The 15,019-nt window shown below is 49.3% G+C and overlaps 1 protein-coding gene across 2 annotated transcripts in view; it reads left to right on the top strand.

Annotated features, from left to right (window-relative positions):
- The first annotated feature begins 688 nt into the window (after window positions 1-688).
- Window positions 689-15,019, top strand: part of PTCHD4 (patched domain containing 4) — a 71,353-nt gene continuing 57,022 nt past the window's right edge. The window contains exon 1 of one of the 2 annotated variants that reach the window (XM_056856545.1): window positions 689-1,078. In XM_056856545.1, the coding sequence (XP_056712523.1) occupies window positions 701-1,078 (378 nt within the window). In that variant the 5' untranslated portion in view covers window positions 689-700. Of the gene's footprint in view, window positions 1,253-15,019 lie in introns of both variants that reach the window. The other variant, XM_056856544.1, reaches the window with a different exon arrangement.

Raw genomic sequence — 15,019 nt, 5'->3', positions numbered from 1 at the left:
GCGGGAGGCCGGGGTTGCAGCACCGCGCTCAGGTAGGTCACAGAAACTCATGCCAACATTAATGTGAAACCATGTTCCATGCAAAAAAATGCTCACCACAGTAGGCGGGCGGGCGGGTGGGGAAGCCGGGGAGGCCGAGGGAGGTTTTTTGGGATTTGGGGGCGGGGCGGCCGGGATTGCAGCATCGCGCTCAGGTAGGGAATAGAAACTCATGCCAACATGAATGTGAAGCCATGTTCCATGCCAAAAAATTCTCACCACAGTAGGCGGGCGGGCGGGTGGGGAAGCCGGGGAGGCTGAGGGAGGTTTTTGGGATTTGGGGGGCGGGATTGCAGCATCGCGCCCAGGTAGGGATTAGAAACTCATGCCAACATGAATGCGAAGTAATGTTCCATGCAAAAAAAAATGCTCACCTGGGTGGGGAGGCTGAGGGAGGCCGGCGCGCCTGGAGGCGCGCGCGCTGAGGGGCGGCAGGAGGGGGGGGGGAGGGGGGAAAGCGCGCGCGCGCTTTCCCCCCTCCCCCCCCTCCTGCCGCCCCTCAGCGCGCGCGCCCCCTCCCCCGGCTGAGGCGAGGCTGTGGCGGGTCGTGGGGACGCGGGCCGGGCGGGCGGTGTCACATGCGCGCTGGGCGGGCGCAGCGGCGGGCGGGCTGGCTGGCTGGCCGGGGCTGGGGCGGCGGAGGAAGAGGAGGAGGAGGAGGATGCTGCGGCAGGCGCTCCACGGCGGGCTGCGCGCGTCGTGCCGCCGGCTGGGCTTGTTCGTGAGCCGCCACCCGGTCTTCTTCCTCACGGTGCCGGCCGTGCTGACCCTGGCGTGCGGCTTCAGCGCGCACCGCCGCTTCGCGCCCGAGCGCGACCTGGAGCGCCTGGTGGCGCCGAGCCACAGCCTGGCCAGGGTCGAGCGCCGCCTGGCCGACAGCCTCTTCCCGCTGGGCCGCGGCCCCGCCGGCCAGCTCTATTCGGACTTGCACACCCCGGGGCGCTATGGCCGCGTCCTCCTCCTCGCCCCGCCCGGCGCCAACATTTTGCACCGGGCGGCCGCGCTGCTGCAGATCCACCGCGCCGTGCTGGAAATGAAGGTGAACCACCGGGGCTATAATTATACTTTTTCCCATCTGTGTGTGTTGAGGAGTCAGGATAAGAAATGCGCGCTGGATGATATAATTTCAGTGCTAGAGGATCTGAGGCAGGCCACCCTCGCCAATAAGACATCAGCCAGGGGGCCCGTCAGCTATCCCAACACTAAATTGAAGGTATGCTCCTTGCGCTGCATGCGGTGCCCGCTCTTTCCCCCCTTGCCTTGCGCCTCTCCGCACACGCCAGCCCCCCCCCGACATTGGACGCCCCCCCTCGCAAATATGCACAAAAAATGCACAAAAATCAGAAAAGGCTTGTGGGGAGGGGGGTCGTGGTGTGCAACGGAGACACCCCCCTTCTGCAAAAGAGGGATTGCATTGGGGGAGGGGGCTGCAGGGTTGGGGGTGGGTGGAGGGAAAGCGGTGTAGGCGCTGCAACACGTTTCTTTGTGCAATTGGCCAGCTCTGTTCCTGGAGAATTAAGGGGGACATATTTTAATTTTTAATGATTATTTCTTTCAAAGAAGCTCGCTGGCTTGGATCGGAGGGATGTTCCTGCTGCCTGGGTCCGTCAGGGCTTCCCTCGGATGCGCTGGAGGGAGCCCTTCGTGTGCGAAGGCGTTGCGGGGATTCTAGGAATCGCTCTGCAGATTAGGTGGACGGGTCCAGTGTTGGGCTAGCTGGCCGGGGCTGCCGCAGGTCGGATCCAACCCTCCGGGAGAGCCCTTGTCAAAGCTACAGGGAAAGAGGAGGCAGGGAAAAGTTTCCTCTGGGCTGGCCGCTTCAAACAGGCCGTGTCCCGCTGCCAACGAGGGCTCCCTGTCCCTTCCGTCTCGGGATCCCCTGTATTTGATTGCCCCTCCGGCATTTGCCCTTTCTGGGAATTTCTTTAGGGCTGCTTCTTGAACAGCAATTTGGAGCTGTCGCAGAGCAGGTGGGACCTAAGGCGGGATTCACGACCTGGGCTATCCAAATGGGTCTTGCTGTTGATTTCAGCGGCTTGGACCTGCAACCTCCCTTGATTTCCTTCTTTCGAAGTGGCAAAGAACAAACAAACCCCAGCGTACAACGTAGCCCTTTCTCCAGAGTGTAAAATTGAGGATTTTAGAACACCTCATGCTCAGGCTTTGCATAAGCCAGTCAACATTTCCTTCTCTGCCTTTAGCCAAACTTCCCCCTTTTGGATATAAGTGGTGACTAGCTGGTTTTTTTTGTTTTTGTGTTCTGGGTGTTCTCTAAAGGTTAGCGGCCGAAAGAAACTGTGTTTGTGAGTTTTCCTGGTGGCAATCAGTGCGCTGTCTGGGCTGCCCTCTCTGCAGGTTTGTGCGCCTGGGGTACCTTGCCTATGCAGAGGGAAGTGGGCATGGTGGCATGCTTTGGTATGGGGCAGGGGAAGTTTACCAGCTCTGCGGGTCAGGATGCTCGTTCCTTCTGTTGTCTGTTTAGCATCACAAACGCGGACACCCTTTCATCTGAGGCAGGCCTGTTTTGCCACTGCCTATTCTCTGGGACCCTTGTGGAAATCACTCCTTATTAGCAAATTGTAAATGATTGTGGTTGTGCTGTCGAGTCGCAGCCGATTTATGGTGACCCCGTAGGGCTTTCAAGGCAAGCGATGTTCAGAGGTGGTTTGCCATTGCGCAGTAACCCTGGACTTCCTTGGGGTCTCCCATCCAAATGCTGGCCATGGCTGACCCTGCTTAGCTTCTGAGAATGGATGAGGTTGAGCTAGCCTGGGCCATCCAGGTCATGGTAGACACTACCATTGGATCAAGAATCTTTGGAGTAAAAGGAAAGATAAATTCTTAGAAAATCAATCATGCACCAAAAAGCATGAACATTTTAAGCACATGTGACCCCCCCCCCCTTGACTTCTGGCAGTGTGGTGTTATTCTTAACCGGTCTCGGCCAGGGAGAGCGGGGAATTAAATTGAAACAATAAATAAATAAATAAATAAATAAAGGTGTCAAGCTATGATCTGGGGGACACAGGTGCAAAGCCTAACCTGCTGTGATATTCCTTGGATAACCCTGGATGACTAGAAAAGACAATAATGCTAGGAAAAGTTAAAGGCAGCAGGAAAAGGGGAAGACCCAATAAGAGATGGATTAACTCAATAAAGGAAGCCACGGCCCTCAGTTTGCAAGACTTGAGCAAGGCTGTCCAAGCTAGGACGTTTTGGAGGACATTGATTCATAAGGTTGCCATGAGTCGGAAGCGACTTGACGGCACTTAACACACACACACAACCCTGGATGAATCGCTTTCGTTCAGCGTTGCCTATTTTGCAGGGTTGTTGTGAAAATATCACAGGGAAGGGAGAAGCATGAATGCGGCCCTCAGCTTCTCGGAGGAAGGAATGGATAAAAATGTACCAGATAGATTCTTCCCCATGGGAGCGATGAGCTTGTTTCACAGCCTTGCTGCTTGCTCTTGTCTTCATGTGCACACATTTTTCTCACATCAGAGGGGGGAGCTCACGTGATTCCTCTTCTCGCAGCAGCTCCCTGACCTGCTGGCAGTTTGTCTGTGGGGATTAACATTCCCCCAGCAAAACCTTGGGGGGGGGGGTCACAGGAATGTGCTGGAGAATAGGGAAGGATTGGGGGGAGATCAGTTTGTCTCACCAGAATGGTGGCATGAAGGATACAGCCGAATGTGTCCTGAGCTTCGGCATTCCCATAACCTAAGGAGGAACAAAATTGGGCTAGAAAGAGCCCAGGATGTGATGGGGAGGATGCTGTGAAAATACAACGTGGAGCTGCGAACATACATAATGCTTCCGTGCCGGGGAAATTAGGGGGTGCAACATATTAGACAAGGCGCATGAATCTGCTATGGATGGTGGCATTGTTAGTGCTCTATCAATTCTCTTAAACTGGTCCTACCCTCGGATAAATGACCAGATTCCCAGGAGCCCTAGCCTTTTAGATAATCTCTAAAACTATTTCTGGTGGTTGTGGCGGGAAGTGCCATCAAGTCACAGTCGACTCATGGCAACCCTGCAGGGTTTTCAAGGCAAGGGACGCTCAGATGTGGTTTGCCATTGCCTCGCCTGACTTGGTGTAGCGACCCTGGACTTCCTTGGTGGTCTCCCATCCAAACGCTAAGCAGGGCGAACCCTGCTTAGCTTCCGAGACCTGACGAGATTGGGCTAGCCTGGGCCAACCAGGACAGGGCAAGAGATGTTCGGAGGTAGTTTGCCGTTGCCTGCCTCTGCATAGCAACCCTGGACTTCCTTGGTGGTCTCTCATCCAAGTACTAACCAGGGCTTCAGAGATCTGACAAAATCAGGCTAGCCTGGGCTATCCAGGTCACATGAACACATGGACACATGAAGCTGCCTTATACTGAACCAGACCCTTGGTTCATCAAAGTCAGTATTGTCTACTCAGACCTGCAGCACCTCTCCAGGGTCTCAGGCTGAGGTCTTCCACATCACCTACTTGCTTAGTCCCTTTAACTGGAGATGCCGGGGATTGAACCTGGGACCTTCTGCATGCCAAGCAGATGCTCTACCACTGAGCCACGGCCCCTCCCCAGGGCAAGAGGGTTTATAGTAAACCTTGTTGTGCAAAAAGTATTTCACATTTGTGATCTCAATAACCTTTAAACCAACCCTTCATGGTAGGCTGTGCCGTCTCTGCTTTAGTGTATGGCATAGAGTTTGCTTCATGACTCAAAAAGTGCTTCCCACTCAATTAATTCCAGTGATGGTATTCACATGTGGCCTGGGGGGCATGCATAAATTGAAACAGTGTGCACAAAACCAGTTGAAAGCCTTTGGGACTTAAACAATCCCGGGGCTGCTCTCATTTTCACAGATTGCAAATCGCACTAACAATGCAGCGCTCTCCAGACACATAGGGATGCATGCTTTGGACCCCCCCCCCTTTGGATTTCCCTTTGGAACCCCCCTCCAAAAGTTATGCTGGGAACTGTGGGACAACAGGCCATGCTCTTGGGCCTGCAGCATGAAGAAGTCATACACGCATGCTCTCACACACATGAATCTGCCTTATACTTGGCCCATCAAAGTCAGTATTGTCTACTCAGATGGGCAGGTGCTCTCTAGCGTCTCGGACAGAGGTCTGTCACATCATCTCCTATGAGATCCTGATAACTGGAGATGCTGGGGATCGAACCTGGGACCTTCTGCGTACAAAGCAGATGCTCTGCCCCTGAGCCACTGCCCCTCCTTAAATGTGTAAAACTGCCTAGTACTGAATTAGACCATTGGTTCATCCAGGCCAGTATTGTCTGCTCAGACTGGCAGCGGCCCTCCAGGGTCTCAGGCAAAGGTCTTCCACACGACCTACTGCTGGTCCCTTTAACTGGAGATGCCAGGGATTGAACCTGGGACCTTCTGCATGCCAAGCAGATGCTCCACCACTGAGCCACGGTCCCTTCCCCCAAGTGAATCTGGCAAGATCACCCCTCCTTCCTCTTGTGGCAGCCAAAAAGCCAGGACCCAACGCATTCAGAGCAGAGGCACACCTGCTCCAATGAAGTGCACCACCTGACGCATTTGCTGAGTCAGAGAAAAATCGGAGGACTGAGTCTCTCCCAGAGCCACGAGGGCATTCTTGACTAGATAATTCTGAAATCCAGTCAGCTTGCCCTCCTTTGCCAAGAAGACTCTTGACTTCAAAGCTTTAAATCGGGGGCCTCCAGCAGGGACCTCAATAGTCTTAACTGAACGACAGCATCATTCCTTCGACCACTGCTTCTGGTTTCTCAAGGCTGTGCACGCAAAGCACTTTCAGGTCTGCCACAGCCTTGACTATTCAGTTGATACCTCTGGAATGAAGTAATAGGTGTTATTTGGTACCTGAGTAAGCACTGTCAAGTCACAACCGACTTAACGGTGAACCCCAGCAAGGGGCTTTTGGAGTGGTGGACTCTGATCTGGAGAACCGCGTTTGATTCCCCACTCCTCCACATGAGCAGGGGAGGCTAATCTGGTGAACTGGATTTGTTTCCCCACTCCTACACATGAAGCCAGCTGGGTGACCTTGGCCTAGTCACAGCTCTCTCAGCCCCACCTACCTCACAGGGTGTCTGTTGTGGGGAGGGAAAGGGAAGGTGATTGTAAGCCAGTTTGATTCTCCCTTAAGTGGTAGGGAAAGTCGGTATATAAAAACCAAATCTTCTTCTGCTTCTTTTTCTCAAGGCAAGTGAGAAGCAGATGTGGTTTGCCATTGCCTTCTTCTGCTGAGCCTCCCTTGGTGGTCTCCCATCCTTGAAAAAATTGGGCTATAATATGTCACCTTACCTCCTGTTATATAGTACATTTTGTTACTATTGGAAGTGTCAGGGGGCATGATAGGTTAATCAATGGGTATAGGAGATAGGGGAGTGATTTTCACTTAAAGCGAAAAGTCGGTTGTGTAAATATAATTAACGAAGAGACCTCGGCACGAATCCACACTTCCTTCCTGGGCCAGCTTAGTGATGGGCAGTTGTGATGGGCTTGCATTGGCGATTGGCCAGCTTTGGATGCATCAGTCTTTGCCGTGGTGAGCGAACGTGATACTCTGCTTGGCATGCAGAAGGTCCCAGGTTCAGTCCTCGGCATTTCTAGTTAAAAGGACCAGGCAGTTGACACTCTTTGCTGTGGAGAGTGAACATAACCTTGTAAAGTGACCGGGAGTTACTTAGTGACGTCAATGTGGTCAGAACACACCTCTTGTTAGAAAGTGGTCCTCCTTCAAGAATGACTGCGCAATCGCAGAGGGAGTTTAATTACATAAGATAGTAAGTTGTACACATGCGTGAATGATAATGAGTAGATGTGCCAGTTAATAACGTGCTTTCCAAATACGTATTACAGAAGAAGAAAATGAGATGCTATATATTGTCTGTGACTGGGAGTGACGGTGTGCTTCTCTCTTCAGTAGCCCTTTGTGTGTACAGAAATAAACTCCCCCCCTTTTCACCTCCATGGTGTGGTTATTGGCCCAACAGCACCAGGGTCAAACCTGTTTATGGTAACAAATGCTATAAAGGGTGAAACGGGAGTGTGCACATGCACTGGGCACCGAGGAGCCAAGTTCATTGGTGCTCCCGTGGGCATGATCTTGAACGTTCAGAGACTAGTAGTGTCCCTTTCCAGGCGCTCTTCTTCACCATGGCCAACATTGATCAGTGGATCTGTAGGAGGAATTGTGCTCTGTTCTTTGGAAAGATAGGAGTTCCCAGTCTCCAGGGGATGGTGCAGTCAAACCTTGCAGCTGCTATGCTTCCCTATTATCCAGAGGGGTGGGGGAGCCTGAGCTGCCTCTGCACAATCCTCGGTGTGAGCAGAACGCCACGCTCACCTGTTGTCTTTTCTTCATGGGATGATGAAAGTGTGTATGTGTGTATTCTTCCAGGCTTTCTGTCTGGAAATTAAAATGCCTAACTGGTCTGATGCAACTTTAATCTGGAACAAAAACAAATTTGCTGGTCGTATTTTCACTCTTCTTCATGGTCCTTGCTACGGTCTTTCAGTTCCTTCTTGATATATGCTGGGTTTGCACGTCTGTTTCTTATTGCAGGCCTTTCAGGAGGGATCTCTGCCTCTCTGTCCAGCATGATGTAGTGGTTAAGAGGAGTGGTTTGGAGCGGTGGACTCTGATCTGGAGAACCGAGTTTGATCCCCCACTCCTCCACATGAGCGGCAGAGGCTAATCTGGTGAACTGGATTGGTTTCCCCACTTCTCCACATGAAGCCTGCTGGGTGACCTTGGGCTAGTCACACTCTCTCAGCCTCACCTTCCTCACAAGGTCTGTTGTGGAGAGGGGAAGGGAAGGTGATTGTAAGTCAGTTTGATTCTTGCTTAAGTGGTAGAGAAAGTTGACATATAAAAAACAGCTCCTCCTCCTCCTCCTCCTCCTTCTGTCCTGACTTGGATGGCCCAGGTTGGCCCAATCTCATCAGATCTCGGAAGCTAAGCAGGGTCGGTCCTGGTTAGTACTTGGGTGGGAGACCACCAAGGAAGTCCAGGGTTGCTATGTAGAGGCAGGCAATGGCAAACCATCTCTGTTCATCTCTTGCCCTGACCTGGATAGCCCAGGTTAGCCTGATCTCGTCAGATAACAGAAGCTAAGCAGGGTCAGTCTTGGTTAGTGCTTGGATGGGGGACCACCGAGGCAGTCCAGGGGTCACTATGCAGAGGATGGCAGTGGCAAACTACCTCTAAATGTCTCTTGCCTTGAAAACCGTTGAGGGGCTGCCATAAGTCGGCTTTGACTTGACGGCAGTTTCCACCACCATCTGGTAAACAATACTGTGTGTTGCTAGATAGTTAGCAAGGAAGGCATAGAACAACTCACGTAGTTTGCCTTTGACTCCCCCACACCCCAGTGTTTCATGAAAGGGGCACAATTACGAAGGTGGTTTCACTATTTTCAAGACCGGCAGTGTTCATTTGTGGTGCCTTTGCAGTTCCAGAATTCTGGCTGGAGAATCGCCCTCACCCTTTAAAATTTCCACCCCGGGCATTCAGTGTGAATGCATGCAAAGAAAACAAAACAAAACAGGATTGGGGGTGGGGGGATATTGATGCTTCAGCTATCCTTTAAAACAAAGTAGATACAACCAAAAAAACATGTCAACAGCCAGTGTAATATTAAAATCTACCTCTGCAAACCAAATAAAACAAAAGAACGAATGAGATATCCTGTCAATTCAAGTGAAACAGGAGTCCGGTGGCATCTGAAAGCCTAGCAAAATTTATTGCCACACATTTTTCTTTAGTCTAGGATACTCCTGGACTCCTGTTTCATTCTGCTGCTACATAACATGGCTACCCATATGGAACTGCCAATTAAACATTGGTTTTTTTAATGCATCTGTATGAGTGAATCTTGTGCTTAAAACTCATGTTTTCTTACACAATAGGTATGCATAACTACCTGGATACAATATCTTTAGGGCTATCTTCAGGGTCTTTATTATTTGCATTTTTTTAATATGCAAACATTAAATCCAGAGAGGGGATGTGGCTCAGTGGTAGAGCACCTGCTTGGCAAGCAGAAGGTTCCAGGTTCAATCCCCGGCATCTCCAGATGAGAGGACCAGGTAGTAGGTGACTGCAAAGACTTCCACCTGAGACCTTGGAGACACAGTGCCAGTCTGAGTAGATACTGTTATTTGTAGGGGACCTCACTGTGCCCAGTTGGGATAATAGAGACCTGTAAGAGGAAAAAGGAAGAGGAGAGAGGAGAACTCAGAGTTTGGAGTCACTCCAAGACTCCCCTCTATCCGACCCCTCTTCTCTTAGGGCTGCTGTGAAGGAAGGGAGTGGGTAGGCTCGGCTTCCTGTGTGCAGTCCCAAGTGGAGAGATCTGAGTTCAAATGCTCCAGCTGCTTTAGAGTGTGCTGTTCACTAATATTTACCAACCCCCTTGAAATAAAATCTGTTGCTTTGTTAAGTTGACAAATCAAATCAGTTTGTTGCAGTTTTCCCCCCTGAGGTATATAATTCCAAACTGCATTTTTTTATGATCAGAGCTGAGGCTCCGATAGCTCCTGAGCACGGCTTTCTTGCTGCGTAATGGTGTGGTGCGTGGGTGACGGCGGTGTCGAGAGCCAGGCCAGTGGGATGCAGTTAGAATTCCTCCACCTGGCAGATAGGGTTCCCCTCCCTCTCAGATAGGGTTTGCCAGCTCCTGGGTTGGGAAATTCCTGGATATTTGGGGGTAGAGCCTGTGAAAGGTAGGGTTTGGGGAGGGGAGGGGCCTCCATGAGGATGTGATGCCATAGAGTCCACCCTCCAAAGCTGCCATTTTCTCCAGGGGAACTGAAGTCTGGAGAATAGCTGTTATTCTAGTTGATCTCCAGGCTCCGCCAACAACAAGGGGGGGGGGAATCTTAACCCTAAACACCAGAATTAAGTACCCCAGAGGTCAAGAAACTATAAATAAAAGTAAAATTCCAAGGCTCAAGGTTATACACTCTAAAAATTATGTAAGTACAAAATATGTACACATTTATTTCAGGATAAAATCGAATACCACATATAACACATACAGAGGCATTGCAATAGCCTACCAAATTGACATGCTCATATAACACAGTAAGACATAAAATAACACAATTATACTCTGACCATATGTGTTTCGGCCATACAGCCTTCTGCCGTGGTCTAAGCAATCAACGTTCCAGACATAAAGGTATACATAAAGATATAAATATATAAAGAGTGTATAACCTTGGGCCTTGGCTCTGCAGGCTCCACCTGGAGGTTGACAACCCTACTCTCAGACTACCTCTGCAGCCCTCTCCCCATGCACAACTTGCAACCTGGCAAAGTTTACAAAGCCCCTGCTTTTTGGCTAGAAGCTGCCGCGACTGTCAGGCTCACCGCCCTTTGCCTTAGCAATTCACAAGCTGAGGAGGTCCACGAAAAAGATGTCTGATCACTTAGTGAGTATTCTTGGTCCTGGCAGCCTCCTGAACGGTGAAGCCTTCTTTTCTTTGCTGCCGCGGTGCTCCCGGCCAGCATTTGGTGCATCAGCGGAAGCAAGGAAACAAAGCCAAGAGGTTAGAGAGAGCCATATGTGCTTGACTTGTACTTTCCTCGCAAATTGCCTTTGCGGAAGCAGGAGCCCTGGTCTGGTAACCAGGATATGCCCCGTGCCTCTCTGAAAGGAGTGGATCTTTCAGTCTACTCAGCTGTTAAGGCTCTCTTTCTTCTTCTCTGAAGCTGAAAGATGTGGCTCGGTACAGTAGCTGATGCATAATCCTCATTTATTTACAGGCCATGTAAGAGCAGAACAGGTCCAGCAGTTTCATAAGATGTCCATTTTCCATCTCCTCTTGTTTCATGCGGGAAACACACTCGAGTCTTGCTTTTTTAGTTGTTTACTCACATACTTTGGGATTGTGCGATCCCACCATCTGCATCTTGTTTGCAGTGCCTGTTCATTTTACTTTTTTTTTTTTTTGCCATCAAGTCACAGTTATGGTTATTCTTCAAGGGGTTTTCAAGACAAGATACTTGGGGGCACTTTCACACATGCCAAATAATGCACTTTCAATCCACTTTCAATGCACTTTGCAGCTGGATTTTCCTGTGTGAAACATCAGTCTACTTGCAAACGATTGTTAAAGTGCATTGAAAGATTGTTAAAGTGCATTGAAAGATTGAAAGTGTGTGAAAGTGCCCAGAGGTATTATGCCATTGCTTGCCTCTGCATAGCAACCCTGGCCTTCCTTGGTGGTCTCCCGTCGAAGTACTAACCGGGGCTGACCCTGCTTAGTTTCAGAGATCTGACAAGATTGGGCTAGCCTGAACCATCCAAGTCAGGGCAATACAATCCTTGTTTGTGTGTGTGTAAAGTGCCATCAAATCGCAGCTGATTTATAGCAACCCTGTAGGGTTTTCAAGGCAAGAAGCATTCAAAGGTGGTTTGCCGTTGAATGCCTCTGCGTAGCGACCCTGGAGTTTCTCGGTGGTCTCCCATCCAGGTACTAACCAGGGCTGACCCTGTTTAGTTACTCAGATCTTATGGGATTGGACTAACCTGGGCTACCCAGGTTGAGGCTCAGTTTACGTAAGCTTATACAAAGTACGTGGAATCTGATGTTTTTGGTAGTTGCATATTCTACATGCTTGCATGTGTGAGTGTGTGTCCGTGCACACAAGTGAGGGGACAAACCTATTTTAATATTTGTCTAAAAAAGAAGACCCCCCCCCTCTTCATGCTGCCCCAACCAACCCTAGTGTAGGAAACCTTTCAGAAGGCGGACTTTGATGGATCGTGTGATGGGTTCCTTTGTAAAATTATGTGAGGTCTCCTAAGAAAGAGGTGTCGATTTCCTCTAGATGTGGTGATAGAGCCTTCTCCCAGGAAATGATTCTAAAAGGGATTTGATAAATTCATAGATTTATCAATGGCTGTTATTCATGAGAGTTAAGAGCCCTAAGGCTGCTGTTGCCAGCAAAGCAGCAACGTCACTCCAGCATGTACCAGGAGTGACATCACCATGTTGCTGGTGACATGGGACTCTCTGGTATTTTGCAAAAACTATAGGAGAAGCCTTTTTTACTGTAGAGTCTTTGCCCAAATACTAGAGCGTCATCACATGGCCGGCGACACAATGTCACTTCCAGTGCACAGGAAATGACATCACTGCGTTGCCAGCAACAGTAGTCTAGGCTTCCCTCCATTGTTGGTAAGTCCCCCCGCCACCCAGCTGATCGGCAAAGGGTTGGGGCCTGAGGTGGAAAATACCCTGCCCCCAGTGGTGGGCTGGCAACCCCATATGATCCTGACAGCCCCAGTGGTTGCTGATCACTGAATAAAATTTGCATTATCAGTTTGAAAGGGATAAAAACAGCTGGCCCAAGTTTGTTTTTGTGACTCCATGTACTGTTTTAGCAATTTCAGCGTCTGCCCATCCCTCAACAAGAAGATGCTAATTTTGCAAGAAGTGGCACTTTTCTTTATCTGTGCTTTGCATAAGGGCTTCTTACAGGATTGGACATGGCTGCATGTTTGGAAAGAAATTCTAAAGAGTCTCCTCATAAGGCTCTTCTTGGCTGACCTCCATGATCTCACCATCAATCCATCCAGTCTCTTTGGCCATCAACTGCTTTTGGCCATGGCTGCTTTTCCAGGAACGAGGCAGGCCTCGCTCTCTTGCAGATACCGACAGAGGCTTGGCAAAAGCCGAACATCTCCCTCTTCTTCCAGCCAGAGAGCCTGTTTGGGGGGGAGACCCTAAAACTTGCTTCTCGTGCCCAGATATCACTCCTAAGCAGAGAATCTCCCGCAATCAAATAAAACCCACAAATGTTAATGATTAATTTTTTAAAAACATTTATAATCGAAATAGTGATTACACTGGAAATGATAATGAAGTGCTGCTGGCGTGGTCGAATCTTCTTGGTAAACATAAACGCAAGAAACCATTGAATGGAAGAATCTAAAAGATCAAAGTTTGAGATTGCCCGATCGGCTCTTCACAAATTAGCAAAGCAAATGGTTGTAATGAATGAAAGAAGAAATAAGTTAAAACGTGAAGCTGATTAAAAGACAAATTATTAATATTTAAAATTCTAACTTAGCCTTTCTTCTGCTCATAAAGAGCTCCCAGGAAGCATTTGTATCCCCACCTCTGGACATTCTATTTTGTAATTGGCTGTGAGAGAAACCAAGCTTCCGTGTCCCACACTTTGCCTTATGGACGGGGATTTTAGCTGGGCCGAGCTCAGGGGAGAGGGAAGAATCGGGTTAACAGAAGAACGAGAAGTCCCAGGATTTGCAAGGGTTAGCAGCGAGGTCATCTCTAATGGAGGGAAAACTCATTCGTAACTCCAAGGAACAACCAAGTCAGATGGGGGGTGAACATGAATGAAAGTACCCATTCATAAATGACTGTTGTGAGGATAAAATAGTGAAAGGGAGAACAATGTCCGTAGCCCTGAACATCTTGGGCGGGGGTGGGGGTGGGAGAGAGAATGGGATAAAAACGTCATAGAGAGGCAGACAGATTAGACTTAGACCGCAATGTATGGTTCCAATCGGCTATCTTGTAAAAAAGTATTAGGTGAGAGTAATAAGAAAAATAAAAAAGTAGGCTTTTGGACTTGTTTTCTACCAACCAGCATTTTAGTAGGAGCTTTTGCATATATATTTAAAAACAACAACAATACGTTGTACTTATCCAGAAAGGATGAAAGGCATATGTTTGGGAAATCGTAGGCCAACAGATGAACAGTCTGAGTGAGGTGTCTCCTTGGCATCCCCATGGGAAGTCTGCTTTTATCTGGTCATTCTTACCATCTTCATTGATCATTAGGGAAGATGTGGTAGATGGCATACTAATGAATTTCATTGATCTGGGGAATTGGGAGAAGTGGGAACCGTTGCCCGGGGCAGAGGAACGCCACAAAGGCCAATGGAGCAATTAGCCACTCGCTCGAAAAATAAGGGTAGACCGATTCTCTTTTGCACTAACCGAACCCACACTTCATTAATGGAGAACCTTCCTGGGGAGAATAGAAAATGCTGCTGTGAGAATTAATAATGGTCAGTGGAATAGCCAAGTTCACTGCAAGACCAGATCATTTGAATGAATATAGGAATATTAAATATGCTTAGGCCTTCGGTGTCTATTGCTGCCTTGCCATATAAAAGAGGAGAGCAACTTCCTCTCCCTTAGAGACAATTCTGTACGCCTTTTGGTTTATTTCTTAGAAGAGCTACTCGGGGTTTTAAGGCATACTTGTGTTGATACAATATCTGTTTATTAATTCTGGCCCACTTTTCAGCCCAAACCTTTGAGCCACGATGGAAGGAGGGCAGCACTTGATGGTTGCCAGTGTGGTGTAGTGGTTAAGAGCGGCGGTTTAGAGCGGTGGACTTCAATCTGGAGAACCAAGTGTGATTCCCCACTTCTCCTTTCTGCCTTTTCTGAGGATCCCATTAATCCTGGTTTTGTTCACCAAGGCAGGGTACTTACAGACATGGTTAAACAGTACAAATCATGTCTCCCCTTAACCCCTTCTTTCTTAAGCTAAACAACTCTAAGCGTTTTAACTGCTTAGGATCGGTCCTGGTTAGTGCATGGCTGGGAGGACGCTACAGACGTCCAGGGTTGCTACACAGAGGCAAGCAATGGCAAACCATCTCTGTTCATCTCCTGCCTTGGAAACCCTATGAGGTCACCATAAGTTGGCTGCGGCTTGATGCCATTTTCCACCACCAAACAGACGGGCAATCCCACTCTTCCCAAATACTACATCTTGTTGCGTGAGCTCTGGTTCCTCGGTGTCCTTCCAATGACCTTCTTCACGCGCTTGCTCGCCACACTCCTGGCGTGGACTCCTTTCTGCCACTGCAGCGACGTATCTCAACGTGAATTTATGAAAGGCGGCTTGATGGTTCAGCTCGGCATCCGCCCTGGGACCGCTCTATCAAATCTAACTTACATATTTATGGGAAGCGGG

The sequence above is a fragment of the Euleptes europaea genome, chromosome 10, assembly GCF_029931775.1.
Source record: "Euleptes europaea isolate rEulEur1 chromosome 10, rEulEur1.hap1, whole genome shotgun sequence".
NCBI lineage: Eukaryota > Metazoa > Chordata > Lepidosauria > Squamata > Sphaerodactylidae > Euleptes > Euleptes europaea.
Note: the sequence above shows the minus strand (reverse complement) of the source record. Positions and strands in the feature narration are given on the sequence as shown.